General features: G+C 29.5%; 2 protein-coding genes across 2 annotated transcripts, besides 15 other annotated features; both read right to left on the bottom strand.

Annotated features, from left to right (window-relative positions):
* Positions 1-248: part of a mobile genetic element that runs on past the window's edge.
* Positions 249-3,493: 3,245 nt separating this feature from the next.
* Positions 3,494-3,832, bottom strand: TVAGG3_0138070 (uncharacterized protein; the record flags this gene model as incomplete). Its single annotated transcript, XM_051224188.1, has 1 exon — positions 3,494-3,832. The coding sequence occupies one exon, from the start codon at positions 3,830-3,832 to the stop codon at positions 3,494-3,496; it is 339 nt and encodes a 112-aa protein (XP_051109174.1).
* An 871-nt stretch (positions 3,833-4,703) lies between these two features.
* Positions 4,704-4,741: a mobile genetic element.
* Positions 4,704-4,741: a terminal%2Cinverted (terminal inverted repeat of Banshee-A3 transposon ID:TVAGG3_0138060).
* Positions 4,742-5,141: 400 nt separating this feature from the next.
* Positions 5,142-5,178: a mobile genetic element.
* Positions 5,142-5,178: a terminal%2Cinverted (terminal inverted repeat of Banshee-A3 transposon ID:TVAGG3_0138050).
* Positions 5,179-5,513: 335 nt separating this feature from the next.
* Positions 5,514-5,551: a mobile genetic element.
* Positions 5,514-5,551: a terminal%2Cinverted (terminal inverted repeat of Banshee-A3 transposon ID:TVAGG3_0138040).
* Positions 5,552-6,152: 601 nt separating this feature from the next.
* Positions 6,153-7,211: a mobile genetic element.
* Positions 7,212-7,894: 683 nt separating this feature from the next.
* Positions 7,895-7,931: a mobile genetic element.
* Positions 7,895-7,931: a terminal%2Cinverted (terminal inverted repeat of Banshee-A3 transposon ID:TVAGG3_0138020).
* Positions 7,932-8,616: 685 nt separating this feature from the next.
* Positions 8,617-8,650: a terminal%2Cinverted (terminal inverted repeat of MuDR-4N1_TV transposon ID:TVAGG3_0138010).
* Positions 8,617-9,512: a mobile genetic element.
* A 3,245-nt stretch (positions 9,513-12,757) lies between these two features.
* TVAGG3_0138000 (uncharacterized protein) lies at positions 12,758-13,096 on the bottom strand (the record flags this gene model as incomplete). Its single annotated transcript, XM_051224187.1, has 1 exon — positions 12,758-13,096. The coding sequence occupies one exon, from the start codon at positions 13,094-13,096 to the stop codon at positions 12,758-12,760; it is 339 nt and encodes a 112-aa protein (XP_051109173.1).
* A 1,200-nt stretch (positions 13,097-14,296) lies between these two features.
* Positions 14,297-14,334: a mobile genetic element.
* Positions 14,297-14,334: a terminal%2Cinverted (terminal inverted repeat of Banshee-A3 transposon ID:TVAGG3_0137990).
* Positions 14,335-14,935: 601 nt separating this feature from the next.
* Positions 14,936-15,284: part of a mobile genetic element that runs on past the window's edge.

Genomic DNA, 15,284 nt, shown 5'->3' with positions numbered 1-15,284 from the left:
GTCTTCTATTGATTAAATTTAATCAGTAAAAGTCATTTTGAAAAGGTACATCTCTATAATTGCTATTGAGCATTCACTCTTGGAACCTTGGAGCTCTTGTGTAGTGCATGAAAACTCCAAGATTCTAGAATAAAATATATCATAGACATAATTTCTTCAAATATAATTTAAGGTTATTTTTTAAAAAATTAGAACAGCGTAATTTAAGGTTATTGAAAAGTGACACTTGACAAATTTATCCCGCACTCTTCAAAAATAAGGAAATTTTGATAAATATCCTCATCGCTATTATCATAAAAGATTCAATATCCCTTTCGATATTTAATGACAAATTTGAAAAGGTGTTTGAAATTCTTTCGGATTTTGTTGAATTTAACCCAAAATTTATTATTAATTGTTTACAAGAAATTTTATTTAACTCTTCTTGTAAAGAAAACTTTGCCAATATTTTGAATGCATTTGAAAATTCCGAGCTTAGAATATATTTGGATGAATGCGAAGATGAAATCGATCCTGAAATTTTTGACTCTCTCAAAAATATGTATTCAATTTTAAATGAATCTAATTCTCATCAATAATAACATATGAATAAAAAATAAATGGATTTAATTTTTTTTATCAGTTTCAATAGATTACAGTTATTTTTATTTTCTACAATATCTCATTACCAAATCGTTTTAACTCTTTGTATATCAAAGAATAATAATAAGTGACCTGTAATAACCATACTCATAATGGATTAGACCTCAAATTATTTAAAATGTCAATTCAATATTATTAAATTACAATTTCTTTTATTCTAATAGATTTTAACTAGCCAATCATGATTACAAATATTGTAGCCTTCATTAACTCATAATATCGAAGAATATAACTTATATTCATGGACAATTTGTGATTAATTTCCAATAATATATAAAACCGACTCAAATTAATCATGTTGGCATTAGCGCGCATCGATGCTCAATCTACCTGTAGTATTATAAGCTTATATTCCTATTTTTCAGCATTAAAATTGTGAATTACGTAATTTTGTCATAGTTTTACGTAATTTTAATTTTTTTTGATAAGAAAAAAATGACTTTAAGAAAAAACGAGATCACTCATAATCTTTTTCTCAGAAAACTGCAGAGTATACAACAAATGTACTCAAACGTGCATTAAGCACAATACCTGGTCCCCATTTCGCTCTATGGACCGATAATGGTACAAAAAATAAAGAAAAATTGCAAAAACGTTCCCACTTTTTGAGAGGGATGTTTTGCAAAATAATTTTATGGACATCTCTGGAAAGTTTCATTTCAGTTTGATAATATATCCAACACCTATATAGAAGAGCCTTGCTGATTTGACCTGAAAGAGCGAAAGTTAGTTTTTTGATTTGAAAACCCTGCAATTTAATATTGTTAAGGACTCAATGTAGAAATATGATATAATATCATGTAGAGATCAATCATCTTCCAAAAATCTTCTATGTATGAAAGAAAAAAATTTGCAAAACGTACCTCTCAAGAAGTGGGAACGTTTTGCACACTCTCGAAAATAAAACACAATTTCATTAATTATTATGCGAAAGGGGAATTGAACATATTTTTATTCAACCAGATAATCCTCAGGCCAACAGATTTCGCAAAGAGAATTTCCCCAAACAGTAAGATTTTTCAAAAAAAAGAAATATAATGCGAAGAATTAAGATTAATCACCGAAAAAACAACTGATTTTACTTACTTTAATGATTTTGAAGATATGCAAATTATCAGGAAGAAAGCTCAATATAACAAATAAAATAATATTCTAATTTGCAAGAATGGGTTTAATGACTACGCACAAATACATAGCCTCATACATATCAACAAAGGTCTTGGGTCTCCGAGGTTCTCAATTTCATCAGAAACCGCTATATGATAACCAAGCTTACTCAGATCTACACATAAATACATAGCCTCATACATATCAACAAAGGTCTCTCTACTCTTAAGTTCCAATTCCCAAAATTTTATTTTTATATTTATTGGCAAAAGGTAAAAGTTCCAAATTATCGTATCGTTAATTTTTAATTTGCTTTCAAATTATATTTTTTGTACTTACGTTCAATTTTTATTTTTAATAAATTATTTATATTAAAATTTCGAAATATTCATAAATACATTCAATTCATATAATAATAGTCAATATCATCGTTTTGAGAAGATCAGATCCTACACAAAAACCATGGAGAGGATTGTATTTTCAATGTATGCCTCTGGTCGAGCACTAAAAGCAAAAGCTAGACAGTTTTTAACCTGTATAATAAAAATGTATCATATATCTTTTTGGAAAATAAAAACAAATTTTTATTTATTCAATATTATATAAAAAGGTGTTGATATTGCAGGTTTTTCAGTATGTTTTCCATCCCAATAAAACTCAATATTAATCGATATATCTGAAAAATACGAGGTGTCAAAGTGGTGAATTTCACCTCACTTCGTTTTGCTCCATTAAATTGACTCAATTTCATCCCTTTGCTGAGAATTTTTGTATTTGGAGGATAATAATCTAAATAATTCGAAATATTTGTTACAATAACTATCAGTGCTTGATTTAATGTTTGAATTTGATTGCTTCAAATTGCGCAATTTTAAGTAATTCGGCGTCAGATGTTAATTTTTTGCAAGAAGAATTAAATATATATGTGGGATTTGGTATTGCGTTTGATGTTTTGTTTGTTAATTCGTTGGATAAGGCTTTATCTGGGTTCCACGGATGAATACCATACTGATGCATTGACTTAATCACAAGCATCAATTAAAATTCTTACAATTTTTAACCTTGGTTTTGGGGTATTTGATAAATTATCTTGCTCATATGTGTAAAGCGGAACATATTTTAACCTGTTATTCTTTGATCTCAAAGATGCTGCACATCCTACATCAAATAACTGGAGAACTACTGTGCAGTAAGCTGGAAATGTCAAGAGTTCAATTCTGAAGAGACTCAAAAGTTTGCAAGTAAAATAACTTACTCGGCTGATATGATTATCACCGAATACGATATTATGCTGAGCTGCTGTGATAGCATCAAGACTTGAGCGATATCTCTGGATTTCGATAATAAAAGTTAAATTAAAGATATCCCATATCTTCTTTGTCATCCATCCATAAGATTGTCCTGTAAGGAATGCTCTCACGGAGCGGAGTTCCTGTGAACAATTTTATATTCCTGGAACAATAATAAATGGTTTCATCCGGTATCCTTCAGAATTATATGGGAAGATACTAGTAACAAGCACAAATTCATGCTCTTCTTTGGTTAAAGGAGGGTTGCTTTCAGTGCAGATAACTTTGTAACGCTTTGATGAAGCAGAGATGTTTCATAAATACTCCACTTATTCCATGGATCAATTCCTGCCGTATACTGAAATTAATGTAAGAAGTTAGCAACTGTTGCTGTGTTACAGTACTTTGCTCGTTTTTCCTCATTTTCTTTTGAGCTTTTGATCTCAATGTTGAGATCAGAGCAAACTCTGTTTAACCATGATCTTGAGGGGAGATATACTTCTAGCGAAGTAAACAATTCTTTTTCCTCTTGTTGGAAATTCGTCTGGATGAACAAGGCCAGCTAGATATAAAGCTCTGCTGTATCTATACTCCAGTAATTCGTAGGCAATCTGATAAGCTTCGATTACCTTTTCACATGCAAGACCTTTTGCTCTTTGATTGATTTCACCATAAAAATCAAGTAATTCGACCTCTGAAAGATACGATGGTTCTCCACCATTACATGTGGTTGTCCATACATTTTCCGCAATTGTATGTCGCAACTCTGCAGTTATTGAATCATCGCGTTCCATGTGAAATTCATCTTTGTTATCAGTGTAGCACTTTTTGTTTAGTCTTCTTTTGAAGATTTTACGTTGAATACGAGACAAAACTGCTTTTTCTCAATGAAGTTTACATTTGGCTTTAATGTAATTAAGACTTTTCATGTCACTTTTTGTAAAGTTCATTTTCGGTACGGAACAAATGCATATATTAATGCATTAATTCTAAATGTAATAAATTTTGTATCTTTGAAAATTTCAAAGTTAAAAAAAATTGGACTAATATTATTCGTCTTCAAATGTACTATGCAAATTAAAGTTTTTGGGCTATGGATTCTGTGGGATAAGATTATTGAAATTTTGGATGTTCCTCGAATTGGCCAGAGATTCGAGTGTCAATGCCTTGTTCCATAACATAGTAATTGTGTTTGTGACTGAGCATATTTTTTTCTAAAATATAGAGATTAAAATTGTAAAAATCTTCATTTAAGGAGTTCCTGTTAAATGATTGTGACTTGATTATATTTGTGTCGTTTTTGGTAGTCTCTTTATTCGATTTTGATGAATTTATGTTCGAAATTCGGTATTTAACTAATAAGATTCAGAGTAAAACACTGGAAATCGGATATTCTCTATGCCAATGAACTGGACAATCTGTGTGTTTGGGAGGTGAAATTCCAAATTTTTTTGAAATCCCGAAAATGAAGATCAACCCTTTATTTTTGATTAAGATATTTTACAATTTCAGATTTTTTTGAATACTTTTGATTCGGTTTTGTTAAAAGCATATCAGCTAACTTGTTTTAAAAATCACATATTTTTATGTGGTAAGACGAAATGATGGAAGTGAGGCATATCTCAATATTTTCACCAGATCTTCAGGCATTTAGCATGGATATTGTAATAAACAGAAAATTCATCAAAAGTGACAGCTCTCAATTTTTTGACATTTGTAATTCTAAATTGAATGAGAAAAATGAAATAATACTAAGCATAATACAATATTCTAGATTTAATTATAATTAGGAAAAAGTTAGTTTTGAGAGTACTTTTCATAGCATATAGAATGAAATCTTCTGAAAAATAATATTCCACTCATTATACTTCGTAATTTTGAGGTTTATCCTTCGCTTTAAGATCATTGAATTTGATTTTTATATAAAATAGTTATATTTAGAAAATAATATGAGTTTATGTGATATTATTTTTCAGAAGATTTTGTGTTTTCTTCAAAATTTTATTTTTTTATTAAAAAGAATCTTTACAAAATATACATTTACTTTAATTATATTTAAAACGTGCTCTATCAAAGTTCCAAAAATTCAATATTTTAAGCTTTTCTGAGGTGTCACTTTTGATGAATTTCTGTTTCAACAATATATAATTGTTATCATGATTTGTATTTAGTAATATTATTTAATCCAACTTATCAAAGCTAAACAAGATAAGAAATGCGTTTTAATTTTTTTTTCAAACAAAATTGAACAAAAAATACACTTAGAAGATATATTTCTTTAAGTTATTTATAGTAATGGAAATAATATGGTATATCTATCATTAACATATAAGCAGATCATACCTCTCTTGTGCCATGCAATTATGAATTAAGAATTTTGTAAATTCAACTGTATATAATAATCTTTTAATTGAAAAACATCATCAGACCAAGAGATGTTAATCATGTGCATCTAATATAATTGTTTTTGTCTAGTGTTGAAAACAGAAATTCATCAAAAGTGACACCTCAGAAAAGCTATAATATTGAATTTTTGGAACTTTTGATAGAGCACGTTTTTAAATATTAATTAAAGTAAATGTATATTTCGTAAAGATTCTTTTTAATAAAAAATAAAATTTTGAAGAAGAACACAAAATCTTCTGAAAAATAATATCACATAAACTCATATTATTTTCTAATATATAACTATTTTATATAAAAATCAAATTCAATGATCTTAAAAGCGAAGGATAAACCTCAAAATTTACGAATATAATGAGTGGGAATATAATGCTTATCTATCATAAAACCATATGAAATATCAATTTTTGCTTTACGCCTAATTTTTGACGACAATTAGCAAAAAATGTTAAATGTTAACACTCAGTCCATTTGAATATGAAAAATAAAATTGACTTTGATTAAATGTTTTTATTTATCATGCAATTCTTCTTGCGACCAAAGATTTGAATAAAATTTCAAAAAATAAGATAGCTTAAAAATAATATACGGTAGTGTTTACTAATAGATGAATAGTATATAAATTCTATTAAAATGGATTTGATCCAAAAAGATATATAAAATTTGATCATAAATAAAATTGTTTAGAAGTCATTTAAAATGATGTAATTATTCAAATTTTGCTAAAACCCATTCCTCTTTGATATATAACTCCCATTTTTGCATTTCTGGCTCGTACCAAAATTTTGAAACTTCGAATAATTCGTTAGGAGTGTAATTACTATTCGTTTTTGGATTAATATCGAGAGATAAATGTGGTGTATTGTTGTATTTTTCAATGAACTGCTGAACTGAGTCCTTGATTTGTTGAATATCATCCAACTCGTCTGGCAAAAACTTTTCTAAGCTTGGCCACAGGCGCTCCACCTTGCCGTTCTGTCTTGGCATATACGGCAAGGTGTGCTTCCAAACTATTCCGTTTTCCTGCATAACCTGGCCGAATTCACCGCGGTTTTCACCGCCGTTATCGGTCCAGATGCAGTAAGGGATAAACTCCTCTAAAAGTTTTCTTAAAATATTCGCTGTTGAGTTGGAAGACTTGTTTTTCAATAATTTAGTTTTGAGAACTTTACGTGTCATATCATTCAATATGGCAAAGAATGGAAAAGAAACATTACCGTGAAGGTAATGAATATCGCAGTGCCATATCAAATTCTTTGATATGGCACGATATTTGGTAGGTGGATCTGCTGGTTTGTAATCTCTTTTTGAAGATAAACCTGATTCCATCATAAATTTTTCCACTTGATGAGGCTTTATTTTTTGTAAATTGTCAAAAATTTGATCTTTTGTCAAATCTTCTATATTTTCAAATTCTTTTGCAATTTCTTCTTTTTCTTTCTCACAATCGGGATTTTGAACAATATTTTGAAACCTTTTAATCAATAAATAAGTTTTTGAAATTCCTCCTTTATATTGTGAAACACAAGAATTAATTAATTGTTTTTGTTCAAATGTTGGTGGATTTGGTTTTCTGCCGCGACTAACTTTTGGTAATTCGATTTCTTGAAGTTGAAATGCTCTTCTTATTGTATTTTCGGCAACATTCAATTTAATTTTACCATTTTCCAATTCAACTTCCTTTCCCACACTTTTGTAATATTCACCTTCTTCTATTCTTCTTTTAGCTTCAAATAGCCATTCTCTGTTTATAGATTTGGCAGTAGTCATAAAAGTGGTCCTTCTTTTGTGATAAGATTCAAATTTGAATGTGGATGATAAATAAAAATCAAAAATAATTGTTATAATTTAAATGAAGAAGTAATTTAAAACGATTTTATTTATGATCAAATTTTATATATTTTTTTGGATCAAATCCATTTTAATAGAATTTATATACTATTCATCTATTAGTAAACACTACCGTATATTATTTTTTAAGCTATCTTATTTTTTGAACTTTTATTCAAATCTTTGGTCGCAAGAAGAATTGCATGATAAATAAAAACATTTAATCAAAGTCAATTTTATTTTTCATATTCAAATGGACTGAGTGTTAACATTTAACATTTTTTGCTAATTGTCGTCAAAAATTAGGCGTAAAGCAAAAATTGATATTTCATATGGTTTTATGATAGATAAGCATTATATTCCCACTCATTATATTCGTAAATTTTGAGGTTTATCCTTCGCTTTTAAGATCATTGAATTTGATTTTTATATAAAATAGTTATATATTAGAAAATAATATGAGTTTATGTGATATTATTTTTCAGAAGATTTCATTCTATATGCCTATGAAAAGTACTCTCAAAACTAACTTTTTCCTAATTATAATTAAATCTAGAATATTGTATTATGCTTAGTGTTATTTCATTTTTCTCATTCAATTTAGAATTTACAAATGTCAAAAATTGAGAGCTGTCACTTTTGATGAATTTCTGTTTATTACATAGCATTAATAAAAAAATCATTTGTTCTGATTAATATTTATCCAATAATAATATATATTCATTTTTGAATTTAATTAGCTTTTTTAAAGCTTAATATTTAATAATATTATTATTCAACATTCTTAATAAAATAAGATATATGCTTTATGTCTAATATATGTTTTGTAGAAATTTCGAGGAAATATCAAGGTTTCAACATCACTTCACTTCCACCATTTCGTCTTACGAAAGTTTAATTGTATGATTAAATACTTGGGCCATTCTAATATTTCATCTTTTTGAAATCGATTTTGCTCAATAGGATATGTATTAAAATATTTTTCCAATGCATCCAATAAATTATCCGTGCCATTTATTGATATATCAAGAAAGTCGTTTTGTTTTGTTTCTATCGGGGTAATACGATGTGAAAAGTGACAAAAATATACTATGATTTATATTTCATTGTATAATAAAGTCGAGAAGGGAGTCCTAACCTTAAGAAAGGGCTCTCTTCTCGACTTTCTGCTGCAATCTCACTCGAATTGCGCGTATATACTGCTTCTTTCATTAGAAGTAGTATATACGCGCAACAATATGCCATGGCAAGTGCACTTGTCGCCACTTTTAATGTTTCTCAAATGCAATGCGGGAAGGAGTGGCAATATAGTACTTGGGTAGTTGTGGAGTTATGTGTTAGGAGAGGGAACAGGACAAATTTGCCACACGGCACTTTTTTTTAAAAAAAATTAATGGAGCGGAGCGATACTCTGCTGCAGGAGCCCCAAGGCTCCCAATCATTACGAAAGGGAGCCTCAGGGCTCCTGAGAATCCATCAGCAGAGGCCTTTTCATTTGGCCTCTGCTGATCAAAGATTCGGCGAAGCCATTCTTCGTCTCAGGAGCCCCAAGGCTCCCAATCATTACGAAAGGGAGCCTCAGGGCTCCTGAGAATCCATCAGCAGAGGCCTTTTCATTTGGCCTCTGCTGATCAAAGATTCGGCGAAGCCATTCTTCGTCTCAGGAGCCCCAAGGCTCCCAATCATTACGAAAGGGAGCCTCAGGGCTCCTGAGAATCCATCAGTAGAGGCCTTTTCATTTGGCCTCTGCTGATCAAAGATTCGGCGAAGCCATTCTTCGTCTCAGGAGCCCCAAGGCTCCCAATCATTACGAAAGGGAGCCTCAGGGCTCCTGAGAAACCTCTTTGAGAAGGTTTTCTTTAAGAAAACCTTCTCAAAGATGATTGTCAGCATTCACTCAAAATCTACCAAGAGTTTCAAAGTTTCAAATCTATCTGAAATGAAGCTTTGAATCTCTTGTATATCTAATTGTAGAGGTACCTTTTCAAAATGTCTTCTATTGATTAAATTTAATCAGTAAAAGTCATTTTGAAAAGGTACATCTCTATAATTGCTATTGAGCATTCACTCTTGGAACCTTGGAGCTCTTGTGTAGTGCATGAAAACTCCAAGATTCTAGAATAAAACATATATCATAGACATAATTTCTTCAAATATAATTTAAGGTTATTTTTTAAAAAATTAGAACAGCGTAATTTAAGGTTATTGAAAAGTGACACTTGACAAATTTATCCCGCACTCTTCAAAAATAAGGAAATTTTGATAAATATCCTCATCGCTATTATCATAAAAGATTCAATATCCCTTTCGATATTTAATGACAAATTTGAAAAGGTGTTTGAAATTCTTTCGGATTTTGTTGAATTTAACCCAAAATTTATTATTAATTGTTTACAAGAAATTTTATTTAACTCTTCTTGTAAAGAAAACTTTGCCAATATTTTGAATGCATTTGAAAATTCCGAGCTTAGAATATATTTGGATGAATGCGAAGATGAAATCGATCCTGAAATTTTTGACTCTCTCAAAAATATGTATTCAATTTTAAATGAATCTAATTCTCATCAATAATAACATATGAATAAAAAATAAATGGATTTAATTTTTTTTATCAGTTTCAATAGATTACAGTTATTTTTATTTTCTACAATATCTCATTACCAAATCGTTTTAACTCTTTGTATATCAAAGAATAATAATAAGTGACCTGTAATAACCATACTCATAATGGATTAGACCTCAAATTATTTAAAATGTCAATTCAATATTATTAAATTACAATTTCTTTTATTCTAATAGATTTTAACTAGCCAATCATGATTACAAATATTGTAGCCTTCATTAACTCATAATATCGAAGAATATAACTTATATTCATGGACAATTTGTGATTAATTTCCAATAATATATAAAACCGACTCAAATTAATCATGTTGGCATTAGCGCGCATCGATGCTCAATCTACCTGTAGTATTATAAGCTTATATTCCTATTTTTCAGCATTAAAATTGTGAATTACGTAATTTTGTCATAGTTTTACGTAATTTTAATTTTTTTTGATAAGAAAAAAATGACTTTAAGAAAAAACGAGATCACTCATAATCTTTTTCTCAGAAAACTGCAGAGTATACAACAAATGTACTCAAACGTGCATTAAGCACAATACCTGGTCCCCATTTCGCTCTATGGACCGATAATGGTACAAAAAATAAAGAAAAATTGCAAAAACGTTCCCACTTTTTGAGAGGGATGTTTTGCAAAATAATTTTATGGACATCTCTGGAAAGTTTCATTTCAGTTTGATAATATATCCAACACCTATATAGAAGAGCCTTGCTGATTTGACCTGAAAGAGCGAAAGTTAGTTTTTTGATTTGAAAACCCTGCAATTTAATATTGTTAAGGACTCAATGTAGAAATATGATATAATATCATGTAGAGATCAATCATCTTCCAAAAATCTTCTATGTATGAAAGAAAAAAATTTGCAAAACGTACCTCTCAAGAAGTGGGAACGTTTTGCACACTCTCGAAAATAAAACACAATTTCATTAATTATTATGCGAAAGGGGAATTGAACATATTTTTATTCAACCAGATAATCCTCAGGCCAACAGATTTCGCAAAGAGAATTTCCCCAAACAGTAAGATTTTTCAAAAAAAAGAAATATAATGCGAAGAATTAAGATTAATCACCGAAAAAACAACTGATTTTACTTACTTTAATGATTTTGAAGATATGCAAATTATCAGGAAGAAAGCTCAATATAACAAATAAAATAATATTCTAATTTGCAAGAATGGGTTTAATGACTACGCACAAATACATAGCCTCATACATATCAACAAAGGTCTTGGGTCTCCGAGGTTCTCAATTTCATCAGAAACCGCTATATGATAACCAAGCTTACTCAGATCTACACATAAATACATAGCCTCATACATATCAACAAAGGTCTCTCTACTCTTAAGTTCCAATTCCCAAAATTTTATTTTTATATTTATTGGCAAAAGGTAAAAGTTCCAAATTATCGTATCGTTAATTTTTAATTTGCTTTCAAATTATATTTTTTGTACTTACGTTCAATTTTTATTTTTAATAAATTATTTATATTAAAATTTCGAAATATTCATAAATACATTCAATTCATATAATAATAGTCAATATCATCGTTTTGAGAAGATCAGATCCTACACAAAAACCATGGAGAGGATTGTATTTTCAATGTATGCCTCTGGTCGAGCACTAAAAGCAAAAGCTAGACAGTTTTTAACCTGTATAATAAAAATGTATCATATATCTTTTTGGAAAATAAAAACAAATTTTTATTTATTCAATATTATATAAAAAGGTGTTGATATTGCAGGTTTTTCAGTATGTTTTCCATCCCAATAAAACTCAATATTAATCGATATATCTGAAAAATACGAGGTGTCAAAGTGGTGAATTTCACCTCACTTCGTTTTGCTCCATTAAATTGACTCAATTTCATCCCTTTGCTGAGAATTTTTGTATTTGGAGGATAATAATCTAAATAATTCGAAATATTTGTTACAATAACTATCAGTGCTTGATTTAATGTTTGAATTTGATTGCTTCAAATTGCGCAATTTTAAGTAATTCGGCGTCAGATGTTAATTTTTTGCAAGAAGAATTAAATATATATGTGGGATTTGGTATTGCGTTTGATGTTTTGTTTGTTAATTCGTTGGATAAGGCTTTATCTGGGTTCCACGGATGAATACCATACTGATGCATTGACTTAATCACAAGCATCAATTAAAATTCTTACAATTTTTAACCTTGGTTTTGGGGTATTTGATAAATTATCTTGCTCATATGTGTAAAGCGGAACATATTTTAACCTGTTATTCTTTGATCTCAAAGATGCTGCACATCCTACATCAAATAACTGGAGAACTACTGTGCAGTAAGCTGGAAATGTCAAGAGTTCAATTCTGAAGAGACTCAAAAGTTTGCAAGTAAAATAACTTACTCGGCTGATATGATTATCACCGAATACGATATTATGCTGAGCTGCTGTGATAGCATCAAGACTTGAGCGATATCTCTGGATTTCGATAATAAAAGTTAAATTAAAGATATCCCATATCTTCTTTGTCATCCATCCATAAGATTGTCCTGTAAGGAATGCTCTCACGGAGCGGAGTTCCTGTGAACAATTTTATATTCCTGGAACAATAATAAATGGTTTCATCCGGTATCCTTCAGAATTATATGGGAAGATACTAGTAACAAGCACAAATTCATGCTCTTCTTTGGTTAAAGGAGGGTTGCTTTCAGTGCAGATAACTTTGTAACGCTTTGATGAAGCAGAGATGTTTCATAAATACTCCACTTATTCCATGGATCAATTCCTGCCGTATACTGAAATTAATGTAAGAAGTTAGCAACTGTTGCTGTGTTACAGTACTTTGCTCGTTTTTCCTCATTTTCTTTTGAGCTTTTGATCTCAATGTTGAGATCAGAGCAAACTCTGTTTAACCATGATCTTGAGGGGAGATATACTTCTAGCGAAGTAAACAATTCTTTTTCCTCTTGTTGGAAATTCGTCTGGATGAACAAGGCCAGCTAGATATAAAGCTCTGCTGTATCTATACTCCAGTAATTCGTAGGCAATCTGATAAGCTTCGATTACCTTTTCACATGCAAGACCTTTTGCTCTTTGATTGATTTCACCATAAAAATCAAGTAATTCGACCTCTGAAAGATACGATGGTTCTCCACCATTACATGTGGTTGTCCATACATTTTCCGCAATTGTATGTCGCAACTCTGCAGTTATTGAATCATCGCGTTCCATGTGAAATTCATCTTTGTTATCAGTGTAGCACTTTTTGTTTAGTCTTCTTTTGAAGATTTTACGTTGAATACGAGACAAAACTGCTTTTTCTCAATGAAGTTTACATTTGGCTTTAATGTAATTAAGACTTTTCATGTCACTTTTTGTAAAGTTCATTTTCGGTACGGAACAAATGCATATATTAATGCATTAATTCTAAATGTAATAAATTTTGTATCTTTGAAAATTTCAAAGTTAAAAAAAATTGGACTAATATTATTCGTCTTCAAATGTACTATGCAAATTAAAGTTTTTGGGCTATGGATTCTGTGGGATAAGATTATTGAAATTTTGGATGTTCCTCGAATTGGCCAGAGATTCGAGTGTCAATGCCTTGTTCCATAACATAGTAATTGTGTTTGTGACTGAGCATATTTTTTTCTAAAATATAGAGATTAAAATTGTAAAAATCTTCATTTAAGGAGTTCCTGTTAAATGATTGTGACTTGATTATATTTGTGTCGTTTTTGGTAGTCTCTTTATTCGATTTTGATGAATTTATGTTCGAAATTCGGTATTTAACTAATAAGATTCAGAGTAAAACACTGGAAATCGGATATTCTCTATGCCAATGAACTGGACAATCTGTGTGTTTGGGAGGTGAAATTCCAAATTTTTTTGAAATCCCGAAAATGAAGATCAACCCTTTATTTTTGATTAAGATATTTTACAATTTCAGATTTTTTTGAATACTTTTGATTCGGTTTTGTTAAAAGCATATCAGCTAACTTGTTTTAAAAATCACATATTTTTATGTGGTAAGACGAAATGATGGAAGTGAGGCATATCTCAATATTTTCACCAGATCTTCAGGCATTTAGCATGGATATATAATTGTTATCATGATTTGTATTTAGTAATATTATTTAATCCAACTTATCAAAGCTAAACAAGATAAGAAATGCGTTTTAATTTTTTTTTCAAACAAAATTGAACAAAAAATACACTTAGAAGATATATTTCTTTAAGTTATTTATAGTAATGGAAATAATATGGTATATCTATCATTAACATATAAGCAGATCATACCTCTCTTGTGCCATGCAATTATGAATTAAGAATTTTGTAAATTCAACTGTATATAATAATCTTTTAATTGAAAAACATCATCAGACCAAGAGATGTTAATCATGTGCATCTAATATAATTGTTTTTGTCTAGTGTTGAAAACAGAAATTCATCAAAAGTGACACCTCAGAAAAGCTATAATATTGAATTTTTGGAACTTTTGATAGAGCACGTTTTTAAATATTAATTAAAGTAAATGTATATTTCGTAAAGATTCTTTTTAATAAAAAATAAAATTTTGAAGAAGAACACAAAATCTTCTGAAAAATAATATCACATAAACTCATATTATTTTCTAATATATAACTATTTTATATAAAAATCAAATTCAATGATCTTAAAAGCGAAGGATAAACCTCAAAATTTACGAATATAATGAGTGGGAATATAATGCTTATCTATCATAAAACCATATGAAATATCAATTTTTGCTTTACGCCTAATTTTTGACGACAATTAGCAAAAAATGTTAAATGTTAACACTCAGTCCATTTGAATATGAAAAATAAAATTGACTTTGATTAAATGTTTTTATTTATCATGCAATTCTTCTTGCGACCAAAGATTTGAATAAAATTTCAAAAAATAAGATAGCTTAAAAATAATATACGGTAGTGTTTACTAATAGATGAATAGTATATAAATTCTATTAAAATGGATTTGATCCAAAAAGATATATAAAATTTGATCATAAATAAAATTGTTTAGAAGTCATTTAAAATGATGTAATTATTCAAATTTTGCTAAAACCCATTCCTCTTTGATATATAACTCCCATTTTTGCATTTCTGGCTCGTACCAAAATTTTGAAACTTCGAATAATTCGTTAGGAGTGTAATTACTATTCGTTTTTGGATTAATATCGAGAGATAAATGTGGTGTATTGTTGTATTTTTCAATGAACTGCTGAACTGAGTCCTTGATTTGTTGAATATCATCCAACTCGTCTGGCAAAAACTTTTCTAAGCTTGGCCACAGGCGCTCCACCTTGCCGTTCTGTCTTGGCATATACGGCAAGGTGTGCTTCCAAACTATTCCGTTTTCCTGCATAACCTGGCCGAATTCACCGCGGTTTTCACCG

The sequence above is a fragment of the Trichomonas vaginalis genome, chromosome IV (genome assembly GCF_026262505.1).
Source record: "Trichomonas vaginalis G3 chromosome IV, whole genome shotgun sequence".
NCBI lineage: Eukaryota > Parabasalia > Trichomonadida > Trichomonadidae > Trichomonas > Trichomonas vaginalis.
Note: the sequence above shows the minus strand (reverse complement) of the source record. Positions and strands in the feature narration are given on the sequence as shown.